The sequence below is a fragment of the Phocoena phocoena genome, chromosome X, assembly GCF_963924675.1.
Source record: "Phocoena phocoena chromosome X, mPhoPho1.1, whole genome shotgun sequence".
NCBI lineage: Eukaryota > Metazoa > Chordata > Mammalia > Artiodactyla > Phocoenidae > Phocoena > Phocoena phocoena.
Window position 1 is genome coordinate 101,370,160 of NC_089240.1, and position 19,606 is coordinate 101,389,765.

A 19,606-nucleotide genomic window follows, 5' to 3' on the forward strand; every position below is an offset into this window, starting at 1 on the left:
TAGGCAGAGCCCAGAGTATTTTTAGGACAGTGAAAATACTGTTTGCCACCATAATGATGGATACATGTCATTATACATTTGTCCAAACCCATAGAATTACAACAGCAAGAGTGAACCCTGGGGCTTCCCTGGTGGCGCAGTGGTTAAGAATCCGCCTGTCGATGCAGGGGACACGGGTTCGAGCCCTGGTCCGGGAAGATGCCACATGCCACGGAGCAACTAAGCCCGTGCGCCACAACTACTGAGCCTGCGCTCTAGAGCCCTCGAGCCACAACTACTGAAGCCCACACGCCTAGAGCCCGTGCTCCACAACAAGAGAAGCCACCACAATAAGAAGCCCACGCACCGCAATGAAGAGTAGCCCCCGCTTGCCGCAACTAGAGAAAGCCTGTGCGCAGCAACGAAGACCCAAGGCAGCCAAAAATAAATAAATTTATTTATTTTTTAAAAAAAGAGTGAACCCTAAGGTAGACTATGAACCTTGGGTGATTCTGATGTGGCGATATAGCTTCATCCTTGGTAACAAATGCACCCCTCTGGTGGGGGCTGTGGGTAATGGGGGAGGCCATGCACGTGTGGGGAAGGGGTACATGGGAAATCTCTCTATCTTCCTCTCAATTTTGCTGTGAACCTAAAACTGCTCTAAAAAATAAACTCTTTTTAAAAAGGCACCATGTTACATTAATGTAGCATAATCCCAGTTTATGTAAAAAATAAAGACTCAATTATACACACATGTGTGTTTGTCAATGAAATTAATCTGGAAAGATTCACAACAGACTGTCAACTATGGTTATCTCTGGGGAGGGCAGCAGTACTAGGAAGTAAATGGGGACTCTTCACTTTCAATTACATAGCCAAGGTTTTCACAGTTAATATGTATTACTTGTGTCATTCCCCCACAACTTATTATTTTGAAAAATTCAAACCTATAGAAAAGTTGAAATCATTTGTATGATTTTCAAAAACAAAAAAGAAAAAGAAGAAATTGAGACCCCAAATACAAAATGCCAAACGGACAAGGCTATTGCTATTGCTGTGACAGAAATGTGATCAATCACAAAGGGTTTATAAAAGTTGTAAGGATTCTTGCAGATTCCACCCCCACTTTTTGGGAAAACAAAGCAATGCAGAAAGAATTTAATACCATTTTTATAACATGGTGACATGTGTAGCCCTTCAAGGGTTAAAGCTAATCTTATCCAGGATGGGGCTGCAGATTTCAACAAGGCCAAAACACTGCTCAAGGAAGCCACCACCGCTCATTAGTTCCCAAGCAGGACTGTGCGCTGTACCTTATGAGTGCCACATGGGTCAAGGTGTGGGTAAATGTTCTTTCCATCATCCATGTCATTGACACCCCCTCCATTCATGTGGATAATCGACAGCTGTCTGTAAAATCAACATGTCTTGTTTCTGGTACGTATCTACTTTGCACTAACGGAGAGCAGAAGCTTCCTCTCAAGTGATGAAAATGTGTGGGCAGGCTTTGGCAATGTCACAGGCAACCATGGTGGGATGTTGGCAGAGGAAACTCCCTTATAGCAAGTTTCAACACAGTCTGTTGCTCTCTTCCTTGGAGTGGGTTACTGTTTACATCTCTAGGAGGTTTGAAGAGCTACAAGCCTCAGTCATTATGATGCTGCTCACAGACAACCAGAGAAATGTTTCTCAGCCTCTCTCTTGTGTGGGAGAGAACTTAGATCTTGACCATTCCAAGGGCTGGCTCGCGTTACAGAAGAGTGCTCAGAAATGCCCTTACCTCTCCACAAGGATTCCAAAAAGAAATGTCATCCCTGAGGAAGTCTGAGAAACCATGTTCCGTTGGCCTTGTGTCAGTTAAAAACACACCCTCCAGCTCTTGCAAAACGAAACCAGTTCTTCTATGCAAATAAACTAAGCCTAACCATAGAGAAGCAATCATGCAATGTAAACTCTGTCTAGAAAAGGTTTTGTGCGTGCAGAGAGGCTGGGGGTCCAGGATAATCTTTGAGAGGAAGTTGACTATTATAGAGAAAGAAACACAGGCGGAAGATTAAATAAGCACAAGAAAGCCACAGAGCAGAAGTGTAGAGGACGTAGAGAAAATGGACAGGGCACCAAGAGAGGTTGAGGGAGTGAAGGGGGGTGAAGTCAGGAGTCAGGCAGGGGAGAAGCAAAAGGGATGGCCCCAAATAATGGTCTGGTTATGGTTTTTTTTTTTTAATATTTACTTATTTTGGCTGCTCCTGGTCTTAGTTGCGGCATGCAGGATCCTTTGTTGCGGCATGCGGGATCTTTACTTGCGGCAAGTGGGCTTCTTAGTTGCAGCATGCATGTGGGATCTAGTTCCCTGACCAGGGATCGAACCCGGGCCCCCTGTATTGGGAGCATGGAGTCTTACCCACTAGACCACCAGGGAAGTCCCATGGTCTGGTTATGTTTTAAATCAGTAATTCTGATTTTCCAATAAATCTGGGCTCCATCTCTACTTGTGTGTGCATATAGGAGTGTGTGTATTTCTGTACCAATAATTCTGGGGCTTAAGTTATGAGAGCCCCTTTTTTGACCAGTAGCATTCTGAGCTCCAGTGAAACAAACAGTTACTAGGTAGCACAGGAAATGGTCAAAGCCGTCTCTCCTGGACAACACTGAGTCTCTTCTGAGACAACAATTGCGGACTTTGGAGAGAAGGTCGCTTTGACTTCTCACTTTACTCTAAACCAGAGACATCAAGTAGGAGAAAATGGCAAGATAGCATCATCTTTTAAAGATTCACCTCAAATTCTTATATCTTTGGGCAGCAAGCACTTTGGTCATCAAACATTTGTTCAAGACCCTTTTCACCAAGCCCCTCTGGTCAGGGAAAGAAGACGTCTTTTTTCCTTTCAGGTTCCCACAACTCTGGAAACGATGCTCTGAGCTGATCTCTTTGAAGGCTGCCAGCTCACAGCTTCGGGCTCCTGGCCTCCCTCCTCAGGAATGCCCTTCATCAGCCAGCACCCTTGGGCCTCCCTGCAGCCCCCAAGGCATTCTACTCAAGGCGGAGGCAAGCCAAGAGTCACCAAGCACATTTGGACCCAGGCCGAGGATTTTATGTAGGCCTACCTGGTTGATGTTCCAGGATTTTCCACACCATGCCTCATTTTAATAAAGTGATCGAAACAATGGTTCCTCCTTGGTGCTCCCATCTTATAACTCCCGCTTGTTCTCTCCCGTCATGAATCAAATCTCCTGCCCCTGCTCTTTGCCTTATCTTTCGTTTTCCCCACTGGCCCTTGATTGGGTTCCCAGGCCTGGCATTTGATGACGCTCAGGTCTTCCCTCGCTCTCCTCCTTTCCTCTCGGAGAAGCTCCCAACAGGTGGAAACAACTTGCTTTTAATTTTTTTAATGAAAGCAACTAAACAAAGGAGGTAATATCTGTTAAAACACTTGTAAAACCAGAAAGGGTTCCACTCCCAGCTCTGCTATTTAGCCCTGGGCAGGTAACTTGACCTCTGTTGGCCTGTTTCCTCATCTGTTAATGGGGGGAATAATATTTACTTCATGAGGTACTAGTGGTGGTGAGAAGCGGAGAAAGAGGAGAGTAAAGGGACCATTACTGGCACCTCTCAGGACAGACTGTCAACAAACCCCTATTCCCCTAGAGATCAAGGTCACAGTGAAATTACCAGCGCAGACTGTACACCTGAAACTAATACGCTATTGTAAGTAAGTCAACTATACTTCAACAATTAAAAAGAGTTCAGAAATAAACCTAAACATCAATGGTCACCTGAGTTTTGACAAGAGTCCTTGCAGGAGCCCCACAGAGCCTACCAAGTGGCCGCCAGCCACTCCATTTGTACATCAGGGCGCTTGGCTGTCCATGTCCGAGAGCTCGAGGGATAATTCAGAGAAGCCTTAACACTCACCCTGATGTCCCATCTCAACTCGCCAGCCCCAATCAGAAGCTTCGTTTCCAGCCAGAGCGGCTCAGATTCTACACAAAGCCTCTGCTTTCACCTGCCCCCTGGGGAAAGTCTCCAAGAACAAAGGGCATTCTTTTCTCCAAAGAAGCTCCAACCCAGAAACAGCTTTTCTGAAGCTTTCTCACCCCAATGCTCCATCAGGCCTGAATTTACAGGACAGCCTTCTCCCTCCAAGGGGCCCCGCTACCTTGAGGCTTCCCCTGAGCTTGGGCTTTCCCGAGTGGGAGGAGGGGCCCGGGAATGAGAAATGCGCGTATGAGAGAGGGAGGGGAAAAAAGAGGAGGACAGTCGGGCTGGGCAGGAGCAGGGTCACCAGCGGGAACACTCAATACTTCCAGTTAGCCCGGTTCTACTGGGGACTTGGTGCCCAAAACTGCAGTTTTTTCTCTTCCCTGGTCCTACCGCACCTTTCACTTTCCATTACTCATCCTTTTGACAGTCCAGGGCCAAACTACAAACTGTCTTTCAGCTTCCTGTTCCTCAGTGACCCCCCAAATGGGACAGAAACAGCTAAAGCCCTAGGGGTTATCTGCCTCATTTCTGGGGTCAAAGGAAAACCCTTTTTAGGCACAAAATGATTTCCTAGACGTGGGTGGGACATTTCTTTAAAGCAGCCATACTCAACCATGGCCACAGTTGGAGTCACCTGGGGGGCTTTTTAAAAAGTATTGATGCCTGGGCTTCAATTTAGACCAATCAAATTGGCATCTCTGGAGGAGCAGTCCCGGCAGTCTGAATTTTTAGAGCACCTCAGGTGATTCCATTCTAATCTGAAGCCAGGTTGAGAACCATAGCTCTAAAGCTATTATCTCCATTATTAGAGATCAAGGTTTATTAAATAAGCAAATAAATGCTTTGAAATGCTTTAAAAGCAAAAGAAGGAAGGACCCCACTATTATGGAGCACCTATTGGGCGCTGAGTCCTGGGGTGCCTTTTCAGACATACACACGAATATGGAAAAGAGTTGAAAGGGAGCACAGGGGACGCAGGGAGACTGAGAGTGAGGTTAAGGTTGAGGACAAGAACTGACCAGCAGTTTAGCCTAGGGCTGGGCCTTCACATGCAGAAAGAGTCCGGAGGCTCTTTCTGGAGAAACTCCAGGAGGAAATTCCTGGGGAGGGGGAGACGAGCAGTACTCTTACCTGTAGCTAAAAACGTCTTTGCTTCCAGCTCTCCCAAAGTCTGTTAATGGAAATACCACCCAAAAAGGTTTCTACTAAATGTGTGTGTGTGTGTGTGTGTGTGTGTGTGTGTGTGTGTGTGTCTGTGTGTGTGTGTGTGAAGGGAGTGGGGGGCGGTAATTAAAGGCTATGTTTACATAACTAGCATGAGCTCCACCCGCCCCCAGAATGTGCCTCAAAAACACAGGCAGGGCTTCCCTGGTGGTGCAGTGGTTGAGAGTCCGCCTGCCGGTGCAGGAAACACGGGTTCGTGCCCCGGTCCGGGAGGATCCCACATGCCGCGGAGCGGCTGGGCCCGTGAGCCATGGCTGCTGAGCCTGCGCATCCGGAGCCTGTGCTCCACGACAGGAGAGCCACAGCAGTGAGAGGCCCGCGTACCACACACAAAAATAAAACAAACAAACAAACAAAAAAAACCACAGGCAACTCATGTTAACAAGAAATGTCTGCAGGCTGATGGCATCACCTGGCTCCTTCGACTTGAGCTGTTTGAAACCAGCTACATTTTTTTTTTTGGCCCCACTGCGTGGCATGTGGGACCTTAGCTCCCCGCCCAGGGATCGAACCCGGGCCCCCTGCAGTGGAAACACGGAGTCCTAACCACTGGACCGCCAGGGAAGTCCCAAAGGCAGCTACATTCTTGAACCAACGGTTTCTGTTCCTCCCTTCAAAGCGTGGGTCCCCATTGCCCCCAACCCTCTTGCCTCGCCCCAGCCCTGACAGGAGGAGGGGCCTCTGTGGGATGGGAAGTCACTTCCTTCCTTACCATGTCCTTAAAGCCCCCCAGGACAGCGGCAGTGATGATGCCCAGGAAGAGGCCGACGATGTTGAGGATGGTGGCGGACCAGAGCAGGTGGTAGAGGTGGATGATATCCTGGCAGCTGCTGACGTCAATGTACTCATAGTAGCCACCGGTGATCTCCACCCGGCTGGACGGGGAGAAGCACATCCAGTCAGTCTCCAGGGAGCAGTCTGTCCCTCTAGGGTTTTGGCTACCATGCGGCTCAGTGAAAAGACAGATGGGCAGGTGGGGAGCTATTGTAAGGGACATCGTAGCCAACAATGCACTCGGGGAGCAAGATACGATAATCAATCAAAGTGTGACTACCGTTTATCCCCAAAACCCTCCTACCTGCCAGAGAAACACTTGTTACCATCAGCTAAGGCTAATCCTAGATGGCAATTATTGTCACCTGCTATGCGCCCGGCAAGGGGCTAAGCATTTTACAGACATGAATTCATTACATCTGTGCTAATATGGCGGCTTCTAGTCAACAGGTGACTATTAAAATTAAGTTAAAAATTCAGTTCTTCAGTCTCACCAGACACATGTTAAGTGCTCAGCAGGCACAGTTTTAAGGGCCACACTAGTGGCTGGTTACTGTACTGGACAGAGCAGATTACAGCATTTCCATCATCACAGAAAGCTCTATTAGGCTGCGCTGCAAATCCTTACAATATTGTGTGAGGTAAGTACCACCACCATCCCCGTTTCACAGATGAAGAAACTGAAGCACAGAGAGGTTAGGAATTTCCTCAAGTCGTAAGCGGTAGAGCTGGGATCTGAATTCAGGCTTCAAAGATTTCAGTGTTTCCTCTCCCAAAACAAAACACCAACAAACAAAAAACCATCCCAATAAAGTACTAAAGCTGAGTTCCTGCACAAAATCTGAATATCACCTCCTCAGAGAGGCCTTCCCTGACCACTCTGTCCAAAGACATCCCCACCCCCACCCAGCCTGGTCACTCTCTAGCCCACTACTTGCCATGAACTGAATTGTGTTCCCTTCCAAAATTCATATATTGAAGCCCTAACTCCCAAGGTGACTGTATTTGGAGAAGGGCTCTTAGGAGGTAATTAAGGTTAGATGAGATCATAAGGGTGGGGCCCTAATCTGATAGGATTGGTGGCTTTACAAAAAGAGGAAGAGAGAACTCTCCACAGGCATGCACACACTGAGGAAAGACCACGTGAGGACACAACAAGAAGGTGGCCATCAGCAAGCCAGGAAGAGAGCCCTCACCAGAACCTGACAATGCTGGTGCCCGATCTCGGACTTCCAGCCTCCAGAATTATGAGAAAATAAAGATTTGTTGTTTAAGCCAACCAGTCTATGGTATTTTGTTATGGCAGCCCAAGCTAATTTCCCTTCCCTAAATCCTCTGCAGCACTTACTCCTTACTAATGTGTGGTGCTTCATTACTGTCTGTCTCCCTAACTTGAATGTGAGCTCCATGAGGGTAGGGGCTTGGTTTGTTTTGTTCATTGCTGTGCTGGACACATAGTTGGTGCTACATAAATACTGGTTAAATTAATTAAATGGAAGCTCCTGTCTTCCTGGATGTTGCAAACTAGTTTACAACTTGGCCACTGGAATCAATAATGAATCTTAAACACTGTGATTCTTACAATTAAACTTAGAACCAAACCCCCTGGCATCAGGATAGTTATGTGTGACTCCACTGCTATAAGAATATAGAAAATGAAAAAGAAAAAAAAAGTAAACGTTAACCTCCAAAATGAATCAGGGAGAGATTATTCACAGAAGACTTTTAAACTTTACAGATGAATTATCTTAGAATTCTTTAAAACCAGTGCTTCTTTAAGGAATTGAAATCAGTGTGGTTACAGGACAGCCTGCGTCAAAATCTGTGTTTGTGTGTCTATGTGCCTGCCTATGTCACTGTGTTATTTGTGTGTGCCTGTGGGAGTCTCTGTGTGTCTGTGTGTGTGTGCATGCATCTTTGAGAAAGAGATGGTTAAACATGCAGATTCTGAGGCCCAGCCACAGTCCTACTAAATCTGGCAGAATCTCTTGGGGTGAGGCTCTGGAATCTGTGTTAATGAGCTCATTGATATTTGAGACCCGCTGTTTTAAATAGTAAGCTTCCATAGTGAAATTTTAATGGTGTTTCAATTCATCAGAATTTGAGCTAGATTTCAGGTTTTTCGGGAACATAGCTGGACACCACCTGGAAGCATACATTGAGTGTCTCCTATTAGCTGGCATGGTACTCGAGCCTGGGGACGGGGCAAGGAGGATACACAGATTACTTACTGCTCAAAAAGGCACCGCTGTACAAGGACTCTCCCCTGAAAAAGGCAGGCCTGTGTATAAGGGCGAGTGTGGGGTTGTAGGGGTGCAGGGGAGGCTTGAGAATCAGCTTCTGACTTCTCCCCAGGTATCTTTGCTTATGTCCTAAAACACCGAGGGTGGGCTGGTAGCACATACAGACGGGTGGTACAGCAGAGCAGACTCTGGAATCAGACTGCATTTGAACCCTGGCTCTGTCACTTATTTGCTGTCTGACCTTGAGCAACTTTCTTAACTTCTCTGAGCCCAGGAGATTTCATGAGCGAATGCATGGAAACAGTACTCTAGTACATTGTAAGGGCCCCCCCCAAAACGTGTAGCTGTGTTTTTTCCCTTTTAAGAGCCAGCCTCTGGCACAATGATTCAAACCTTTGAATCGTGTTCTTAAAGGCAGTGACGCTTTAAAAGCGCAGACCACAACATGGGGCTAGGTTAGTAGTTCATTTAAAAGTATTCACTAATTGTAGAGAATATATGTTTGGTTTCAGATTGAGTGGGTTCAGCAGCTACTAAAATGATTTTTAAACTGAACCGTGAAGCAAAAGAACATTAATACTAGATCTGATTCAGGGTTTAGCTAATTAATGTGGTTTGTTTCTGTTTGAGATTCACGATTCCATTTGGTTCAGTCTCTGGGCAGAGCTTTGCCTGATATTCCATCGTTTGGATTCTCACTTCTCCCACCCTCAAGCCTCCGTGACTGCAGCGTCCTCCTGCCGGACCCCATCACTGCCTGGTTCGGCTTCCTAACACATTTGTAAAACTAAGTCATTCATTTAATCAAAAGCCTTCCCTGAAAAAAAAAAAAAAAAAAAAAAAGCCTTCCCTGGCTCCCCATTACCTTCAGGAAAAAGTATCCCAATTCCTCAGTCTGCCATAATCCAACTCCAAAATGGAATCCACATTCCAGCCAGGCTGGAATCCTCAGAAGCACCAAACTGGCCATGCTGGGTACTTATTCCAGACCTTTGCTCAGATTTCTCCCCCTGAGTGGGAGGTACTGCCCTCTGTTCTCTGCCTGTCCTGATCTCTCCCGCTGCGCAAAGCTTCAACACACACTTCTCATTCTTCAAGGACTCCAGCACCTATTCATTAGCTTTGTACCTGGACTCCCACAGCCTCAGTCTGTTCTTCTCAGTTTGGCACGTTGCATATGTCAATAATTCAGCTATTCATTTCATCTGATATTTACCGAGAGCCTACCCAGTGCTGAGTACCGTGTTGGGTGCTAAAACTACAACCAAGGCCAAGGTGGACACGATGGCTCCGTCTAAATTCTAACCTCTGGAGGGCAAGGTCATCTCTTACACTTCTTTTGTGTCTCCCTCACTGCCTCCTAGCTGGGTGGTAGAAATGTTATGGGTCATCAATAGATACTTGGTGAATGAGTAACTGAGTTCAAAGACGGATCATTGCATTGATCGTAAGATTGATTACCCAGTGCGGGCTTTTACCCCCTTGCTCCCAACTTGCTGGGTGTGACTGTAGAAACAGATAACCTCTCTGTGTTTCAGTCCCCATTCAACAGAGTAGGAGGCAACAGATCTTGGATAAAGCCAAAGGGCATCCTTCTGCTCTTCGATAAGGGTCTGGAACTATTCACCAACTGTTGGTGGACAGGCAGCGGCTATGGGCAGCCTCTGTGCATCTTTCTCTCACTGCGTGTATTCTGTGTATCAGTCTAAACCCCCCTCCCCATAATCCCCCTGGTAAATTGAGTTCCTTAAGGGCAAAATGTTATTTTAAGGATATCTATCCTTCTAGAACAGTCCCTGGCACACAGTAGGAGCTCAGTAAAAGTTTGGCAAAGGGAGGAATGGATGAAAGTGAGCTATCATCTTTCATTTTATTCATCGTCAGCTGCGGCAGTTCACAAACCACGCCCATTTCCTTTCGCGTCCTTTAGGTTACACACGGAAAACCAGTGATATTGACTTGACCTCTCCAAAGCTGAGTGAAGGCTGAAAGGCAGCTGCTGCAGAGCTGCGTCCTAGGGAAACCACCTTCCTGCACAGGGTGAAATGGAATCGTCTATGTTTGGTATTAAAACCTCGCTGCCCCTGACGTCAAAGAAGGTCTGTGGCTTCGAGGGGACAGCAGAAACTCTGTTTCCGTAGCGCTGGACAAATGACTGCCTGATGTTTTTGTTCCCACTTGTTTTTTTCTTGGCCTCCTTTCCAGGAAATGGACTAGAGGAGCTGGTAATTGATTAAAAATAGGCTTCGTGTGAGGAAAAAAAAATACGCATTTGGCAAAATTAAAGTCTCCGAGCCTCAGAATGCTTGCAGCTAGCTATATTTAGGCCTGGAGATTAGGTCTCCTTCGAGCTGGCTGGAAAAAGTCTCGGGTCAAAGAAAATCTTTTCCTTCTATTGTAGGATCATCACCTCTTAAGTCTCGCACCTTGCTTTCTGACCGCATGGGACTGTTTCCTGATGAAAAGCTCAGTAAGTGCTTTTCTAGTGGCTTTGCCCTTGGAATCTCAACGCTACAGACCTGGGCAAGGCCTCGATCGCCGCCTGAGGCTGGTCCCCAGGCATCAGGTAGGTGAACAGCGTTTCCAGCTCAAAGGTCATTAGGGGCAGTGTCCCCATGAACCCTCTTAGTTGTCTGGTCCAATAGTTTATTTTCCTGGGGAAAAGGGTGTTCCTTTTTGATCCTTTTTAACACATGTCACTCCCTTGTCATCAGGTTTTTCATTCAAGCCTGGTCCTGTGCCGGGGCCTGAGGATAAAGATAAGATGAAGTTGTGTTCGCTGCCTTTAGGGAGCCCAGAGTTTAGCAGAGCTCCTCATAAAATTCCTTTAGGGCCTTGAAGACGATCCTGGCACGACTTGCTATAAGAAAGTCAGTTATTATGAAGTTCAGATTGACAGGAAGATAAATTGGGCTTGAGTCTCCACTTAAAAAAAATTCACCTAAGGGCTCAGCTAAATGGAATTTAAGGTAGGATTTAGTTTATTCAGACCTTTTTCAGAAACACACCTAATTGTGGAGAGAAAGGTGTGCCCATAAGGAATCACTTCTCAGCCCTCTCAGCGGGCCTCATCTCTCCTCCTGGGATCTCAGAACGGAAAGGGAAAGGAGAGGAGAGAGGAGAGCTGGCCAGAGGACAGGGTGTCAAAAGGAGGGAGGGGGTAAAAACAGAGGGGAGGACTGAGCAGGGGGAGGGGGATGGACAAGGGGAGGCAAGAGGAAAGACAGCAAACTAACCCCAATTCCCCTAGGACCTATTTTACATTCCTTTGATCATTTTTGGAAGGATGGGCTCAGGAAGTACAATTATAGCCAGCTCTCCATCACCGCTAAGGAGGGAAGTCCTTTACAAGTGTTAGTTATTATTACAACATGAATAATTGAATCTCCCAGATAATCCCCAAACCTCATTTGAGTCTTTAAGTTTCTCTTCCTCCACCGCCAAACCTTTTAACAAAATGAGACCGAAATGAGACCGGTGCTAGCAAAGAAAGTAAAAGGGCTGGCGAGAGTCCCCCTTCTCCTCCCACCGCTCCACTGCCTCTGGTCTGTCAGGTCTTTAATCCTCAAACCAGAGACACCGGCCCCCCAAAACCATGAGTAGGGAGTGTGAGTGAGGAGGGGTGCATCCAGCTGACCTCTTTGGACCTAGCTCCATCCGGGCCCCTTCTGCCAACTCCTCCCTCCCTTCCACCCTCCCCCTCCTCAGCACCCCTGCACTGATAGCTGAAAGAAAATACGTGCATGGCAGGCACTGGCTGACACACCCCACGTACAGGGCCATTTACTTATGTTCTGCATCACCTGCTCACGCATTCCTGTCTATTCCACCTTCTAAATTGCTCTTAAAAGTACTCCTTGCTTTCCACCATCCCCAAACCAACTTAATCTAGACTCCGTTCCCTTTGGCCTGGACTCTTGCAGTGGCCCCCTAGTAGCCTCCAATCTCTAACCACTCAAATCCATCTTGCACGCTATACCCTTCAATGGCTCCCAGTTGCTCACAGGGTCAAGTCCAGAGGCATTCCTATGGCCAGTGAGCCCTCCATGATCTGATCTGTGACCAGCGCTCTGCCCTCACCTCCCCCACAACTTCTGGGAAGACCCTCCTCACCTCCACCCCACTTGGGTTTGTTTCCTAACTCCCTCCTTATCCTTTAAATCTCAGCTCCCACATACCCTCCTCCTTGACACGCCCCCCTTTGCCCCCAGTGACTCTGACTTCCAGTCATTTGCATAGAGAGGGTCTCCAGTACATCCCCAGATCCGCACCGCACTTCTCACACTAGACTGCAATCAATGGCTCACAGGTCGGTCATCCCTGCTAGTCTGCGAGTTTCTCCACAAGACTCTCCGTATTCCTGGCACCTAAATATGTCTTGAAAGAGAATAAATGATGTTTTAACAATTGAAGGGCAGAGCGCCAGAGTAGTTGTAGCAGAACTAGCACCAAAATCTAAGTTCTGTGAGGGCAAGGAATTTTGTTTTGTTTGCTGCTGAATCTCTAGCGTCTGGAACAGAGTCAGGCTATTTGTTGAATGTTGTTGAACTTGGACTTAGACAGAACTGCGTGTGAACCCTACCTCTACCATTTTCGAACTCTGTGTCACCTTGAACTAGCTGTCTGTTTCCTCTGAGCCTCAGTCTTATCATCTGTAAAATGGGGATAATAATTCTACATACATCATAGGTAAGAATTAAATGAGATCAGATACTTGACAGCACCTAGCATAATGCCTGGCACAGAGAAGGCAGGTAATGCATGTCAGCTGAAATCCTTTGAAGACCAATGTCTTCTACTTCTCTGATCCCTACCGTGCGCCCTTCCCCCACCCTAGCCCTGCTCGTGCCCACTGTGGTCAAACCATCAGGGGCTCGGCACTCACTTGCCGCAGTTGTAGAGGTCACAGCAGAAGCAGGTGTTGCCCCGGATGCGAGGTGTGCAGAATCCACGGCTGAGGTGAGGGCAGTTCACCTGGGGACACACCACAGTGAGTAGGTGAGCTGGCACTGGATGGGAGGCGGGACCCTCTGGGATTGGCGCTGTGAGTTAGTGACTGATGGAGACGGTAAGGATGGCTGTGAAATGAATACACCAATGCACGGGCAGGATGGGGCTGGGCAGGTGGCTGGCTGAACTCGTGTGTGAGGCAAGTCACGGTGGAGCGGGGCTCACGTGCAGCCACAGCCACAGCCCTCAGGGCCCCATCCCTGAAGGGTGGAGATAGAGAGGAGGAAGGACGGATGGAAGGACGGACAGAAGAACAAATGGATGGTAGGAAGTGAGGATACAAGGGGTGGGAATTCAGGGTATGGGGGAAAGGGGACCAGGTGGGAAGGAAGATAGAGGGGCCATCACATGCACTTTGAAGTACAGTAGTACCTCTCGAGCTGCCTGGGTAAGGTTCCTCATAACCCTCGCAGAAGGAGAATTTTTGGTTGAGGAACTTATGACCTTATATAGGAAAAATAGGGTTAGGGGGACCAGGGTTACAAGTGAACCTATGGAAGTCATTATTAACATTTTTACAGTCACCAAGTTAGCACAAGAATGAGAACACGATGAAATCCAGAGAATAGCAATGACATTTTACACATCTCGTGTTTGCAAAAAAAATGTAAAAATTAACTTCCATTTATCATCTCTTATTTGTGAGAAATCTTCCAGGCTCTCCCTCGCCCCATATGGATGCAATGAAATGCTTGTAAATTTGTTTCACTGTGTTATAGAGAATATTGGTGGTAAACGCGCACTTTTTTCTATATTGGGTCCTTCATCCAAAAGCTCATGCCTTTCTGATAAGCTGTTGGCACGTACATCTTTCTACTCCTTTCTAACCCGAGAATAGTTAGAAAAATGGTAAACTGGTGATTGGGGAAGGAAAGTGGGGCAAGTGGATGGCACTGTTCACACTGTATGTTAAGGAAAACAGCTTCCCCTGAAGTTAGGCAATGCAGTCACCATTTTATATCCACTTGCCACCTTTTTCTAACAGTCACAAGTTTACCATTTTTCTAACTATTCTCAGGGGCGGTGGGGGGGGCATTGACTTTCAATTTGAAGTTAATAGAGAACCAAATGGTCGAGGTTGCTAGAAGCACATGGTAGAGTTTTATATTAAAGGGCTCTCTGGATTGGAGAGAGGTGAATGTGAGCTGAAATGAAAGTTCTCCAAAAATGACCTGGAGCCGAGCTTCACCTCACCGCCCACTGCCTCTGCTTCTTTGTGAGGCAACAAGGAACCCAAGGAGAGCCATGCGGGGCAGGAGAGACACACCCTCACGTGTCCACTCAAGCAGCAACAGACTGGCCTCCGGGCATGTCGTGACAGGGGCCAGGCCGCCAGCCCAGGTCTCCCCAGAGCCTCAGAGTGGACAAGGCTTCTCAGTGACCCTCATTTGGCTTCCTGACCCCTCCCGTATGTGGGACTCAGATTCTGCCTCCCCGGTCCAGGCCTGCTGCCTTGGTGGGGCTCCCACTTTTCTTCCAGCTGGACATCAAGTCCAGGCAGCTGAACCATCATCCACGGACATGGGGGAGGGACCTACCCTGTGGCCTCTGTACTCTTCATCTGTCCCTCTCGGGATCAAAGCCACACACTGAAAGGCTGCCTGCTGGGGTCAGAGGGGCAGCCTGTGGCCACAGAACAAAGTAAATCTGATTAGGCCTCATGAGGCTCTAACCTATGACCATGGCCCCATTAGCACTGTGCTCTGACCCACTGGACAAATCAACTAAACATACCTTGTAGCAAGCTGTAGGCCTGGGAAAAAGAGTAAAAGAAAGGGGGTTCCAGGCAGAACAGGAGACTTTCCCCAAAGGTAAGACGTGCAGCCTCCTTCTGGCTCTTACCTCCTCAGCTTCCTTCTGGGATGTCTTGGGCACATAGTGGCACCGGTTAGCATAGAGTGGTTTCAGATCCTGGAAACGGAAACACCAAACCAAATGGGTTTTGGCTTTGGAAAATAGAGCAGCAAGGCTCTGATTGGTAATAAAAGATTTGAATACACACACACACACACACACACACACATACCCCAGAGCAGGTAGTGGGTTGGGTTGATTTCTGAAAGCTGCCCATCTAGGGAGCCTGAGAATGTGAGGATCAGATAAAAATGTTCTAATAACCGCTTTCTATTGGGCCACTTGGTTAATGAGAAATTAGGAAATTGACTGAGAAGTGGGTTTCTTGAAATTTCCACTCTGGTTTTCTTTTATTGCTAGTCTTTGTCTCTTTGCAAAGAGTCCCCAGGGAACAAAAGTCAAAACTCCAAGTGATTGCAACATCACACTCCCAATCGGAGGGAGGCCAGCTCCAACAATGAGGATTCATTATCACCTGGGGACAGGACCAGGGCTGGCTGACACGTACACTCTGCTGTCATTGCCACAGCTTTTTCAGAAGGAAGAGCTCAGGAAGCAAGCCCCAGGGGGATGGGTAGCCATGGAGCCTGCTGTAGATTTTAACTCAACCGAGCGATGAGCCATTTTCACTCAATTACACAGATTAAAGACAGTGAACTCCAAAAATACCACTGAAGCCCAGAAAACTAACATGGGGCTCAAGGACAGTTGACTAACCCTGCTGGCTTGGGCAGCTTCCTGGTGAGGGAGCTCTCAGACACAGGGGCTGGGGTGGAACAGATAGATGCAATCCAGTGCTACCTGGAAACTGTCAGTCAGGGGATGCTGCCCACTTTCCGGGGGACACTAAACATCCCCTGACTGGTAGGGGGCTTCGACCAAAAGCAGGTTAGCACAGGACAAGCAGTTTATGCAAACTGACCTTTGGAACTCGGCCAAAAGCACCTTGGCAGAGGGAGTTTATCTATTGCCCCTCCTTCCCCCTAAACCCACTTCTCTCACCGTTTTCAATAATCCTGGTGGCTGCTTTTCCCCACACATGTGATTGAGCATCTCCTGCACCTGACACCCAAGTGCCTCCGTGCCTCCCTGCCTGCTGCCCCGTCAAGGACCTAGGACCTTCCATCAGCTGCTTCCACATGAATGTCCTGACCGCTCCGTGTTCTGAAAGTACACTGCCCTGTGGGCTCAGCCTGGAGTCAGGCTGGAAAGGAATGAGGGCTCTTATGGTCACTGCCAGCAGGGTTTATTTTCCGACTTTGGGCAATGGCAGAAGTCATCATCATCCTGCCAAAGGGGAGGCTTGATGTGCTGGTCGTAGCCCTCCTGACCTCCTGGTTCTCCAAAGAGCATTCAGCCACCAACTGCCTAAATGAAGACAGATGTGTGTGTGTGATGGTCACCCATATGCTGCCTCTGGGTGCTCTTGTGCACTGAGGCCCCAGGGGAGGAACAAGCCCATGTGACTGGCCGGTAAGAAAAGGCCACTTAGCCGTGCAGCCTTTTCCATCCGAAGGGCTAGCAACTCCGGAGTGGAGGGCTGGCCACGAGACTGCTTTCTGCTAAGTGTCAGTGTGCTCTGGGCGAGGCCCTCTTAGGGCGCGTTCATACCCATCATTTCATACCGTCCTCATGCTAACCCTGAGAGGCAACCAGGTTACTATCACATCCACGTGGAAGAGGAGAGACTGGGCGTGAGGAGGGAAAGGGATTTTCCCAGCTAGTTAATTGCTATATTCAGGGAGGGGAAAGGAAGGAAACTAGAGACGAGAGAAAAGGAATGAGACACATTTAGAGGGGGGTCAGGAGGTAGGTCTTAAGGGGAAGTGCATATGTCCCCAAGCCAAAGGACAGGGCACCAGGAGGTTAAAGGGCTCCAACAACAGGAAAGGCTGGCTCTAACCCACCCGAGCGGTGCTGGGGTCCAAATGTGCCTTTCATTTAAACTGGCCAACAGACATCACCATAGATTAATAAAGCCTTCTCCCTCAAAACTGTCTGGGTACCAGTGAGGACTGGCAGATGTCTTAGGACAGGTACAGTGTAGGCAAAAAGGTATTCTCAAAGACTCATCCAGCCTTACCCCAACCTCCCGAATCAAATGCTCTACTGCAAGCCACTAACGGCAGGAGGTACAGAGGGCCTAGACTCAGAAGCTGGAAGAAACTTCCAGTAAATATAATTTGGATTTTTCTCCCATTGCCTTTGGCTGAGGCCAGTGATCAAAACCTTTAGGAGTTTAGGAGTCAGGGAAATGCAAATCAAAACCACAATGAGAAACCACTTCATACCTACTAGGATGGCTAGAATTTAAAAGTCGGATAATTACGGGAGTTGGCAAGGATGTGCAGAGACTGGCACACTCAGATACTTCCAGTGCAAATGTAAAACGGTGCAGCCACTTTGGAAAATTGGCAGTTCATCGAAAGGTTAAACGTAGTTACCATATGACCCAGTACTTCCAATCATAGGTATATACTCAAAGGAAATGAAAACATATGCCCACGTAGAAATTTGAACACAAATGTTTATAGCAGCATTATTGATAACAGCCAAGAGGTGGAAACAACCCAAATGTCCATCAACTTGTGAATGGATAACCAAAATGTGGTATATCAATACAATGGAATATTATTAGACCATAAAAAGAAAGGAAGCAATGATACATGCTACAATATGGATAAATCTGGAAAATATTATACTAAGTAAAAAAAGTCAGGTTACAAAAGACCACATGTTATATGATGCCATTAACAGGAAATGTTAATTAATATAGGGAAATCTATAGAGAAAGTAGTGGTTGCCTAGGACTTGGGGGAGCAGGGGGAATAGGGAAGTGATAGCTAAAGGGTATGGGGTTGTTTGGGGGATGATAAAAATCTTCTAGAATTGACGTGATAGTTTGCACATACCTGTGAATGTACTAAAAGCCACTGAATTATATACTTCAGATGGGTAAATTATATGGAACGTGAACTATATCTCAATAAAGATGTTTAAAAAAAGAAACACTAGGAGTGGGAGGAGGAGGGAAAAGGAGGAAGCCATTTTAGCTCATGATGCCATGAAAATCTACTGCAGGCTTCTTGGCCACTAGGCCTGTGTTGCCATGGAGACTGCCTCAGAGTGAAGAGTGCTTGTCAAATGGGGATAATAACACCTGCCCTACGTATCTCACAGGATTGCCGTGGGTCTCAAATGAGATAATAGATGTTAAGGCACATTGAAACACTAAATTCACTATACAAAAACAAGGAATTATTGTTATTAAGATGGCGCCTGTTGAAACAAAACAGCACACGTACTATGATTGTCTACAAGCATGCTACAAAAATAGGTATATACTCAGAGGGTAATATGCAAAAATTGCATATGGAATAGAATTGCTATGTTAGGGTGGTAGGACAGTGGATGTTACAAGTTCCTGTTGTGTCACTTGCCTTTTCAAAAAGAAAAAGATGAAGAAAAAGATGGCTCTCTCAGCTAAACTCAAAAGGGATGAGTCTGATATAGGGGCTGACATATTCCTGACCCCAAAAGAAAACTGGGCTAAAAGCTTCTCTCTTCCATCCCATACTTTTCCCCCTGCCCAGTAATTATCTCCTGACATGCCAGCACTGACCATAGGAATTCCACTAATCTTGGCAAATGAGGGACTGACTCTTATGTCTAGGAGGAGAGTCCAAGAGCAAGTTGGGATTGAAATAATAATGTTGCAAATCATCCTTTCCCAGATCCATCCATACCCAGGACACTCCCTCAGGATGACCTGCACTATTAGCCGACGATTGAAACGGAATAAAATATGATGGATCCACACAATATTCTGATAATACAATTTTTCTCTAATTCAATTGTTTTAGAAAACATATAATTCCAACTAGTTTGTAGGATGTTTTCATTTTCAATGTTGGTTCACTTGGGGGGAAAAAATGAGTATCTGAGGTTTTTGTGGGAGCTCAGGAAGCTGCTTGGTTTGCTCTCGATTTGGGTTTGTGGGCCAGATCAGGGCTATACTATGACCTCCCTGGGACTTCTGCCTTTTGTGGACAGCTTCCTCCATTAAAAATTGTTGAAAATGATATTTCATTTATTTTGATTATATCTTATGACTGCATTGGTATAAAGACAAATTTCTATTATGTGTGAAAACATTTTTTTTTGGCCTAAAAGTTCATCATTTTTCTTCCGATTTGGAAAGAAATGATCATATTTTTCTGGGACCCTGAAAGTCCGTGGGTCACAGGCACTGTTGTCTGCTGAGCCCAACGGAGAAGGCGGCCCTAGGCCAGACATCTGGAATCGTAAGAGATGGAAAGCGCCGACCGAAGGGTGAGGGCTCCTGCAGGGAGCCCTGTGGAAAGGACCCGAATCCCAGGCTTCTCCAAGAAGGAACACAGGTTTGGGTTTCAGGAGTAAAGTAGCCTTACTCGAGGCACAGCTTCTCCAGAACAGGAAGCATTTGGCGCCTCTACTCCAGGACTGGGCTCGTTTTGGAGACTTCCAGCTCTGGGGCTTCCTCAGGATCCCAATCACA

General features: G+C 47.1%; 1 protein-coding gene across 3 annotated transcripts in view; it reads right to left on the reverse strand.

Moving 5' to 3' along the window:
• The window catches only part of TMEM255A (transmembrane protein 255A), a 47,362-nt gene that overhangs the window by 9,388 nt on the left and 18,368 nt on the right, over nucleotides 1-19,606 (reverse strand). Inside the window, exons 5-8 of one of the 3 annotated variants that reach the window (XM_065900817.1) lie at nucleotides 15,058-15,126; nucleotides 13,588-13,659; nucleotides 13,091-13,179; nucleotides 5,901-6,063 (exon numbers count right to left, since the gene is read on the reverse strand). In XM_065900817.1, coding sequence (XP_065756889.1) covers nucleotides 5,901-6,063; nucleotides 13,091-13,179; nucleotides 13,588-13,659; nucleotides 15,058-15,126 — 393 coding nt within the window. The remainder of the gene's footprint in view (nucleotides 1-5,900; nucleotides 6,064-13,090; nucleotides 13,180-13,587; nucleotides 13,660-15,057; nucleotides 15,127-19,606) is intronic. The other 2 variants (XM_065900818.1, XM_065900820.1) reach the window with 2 other exon arrangements.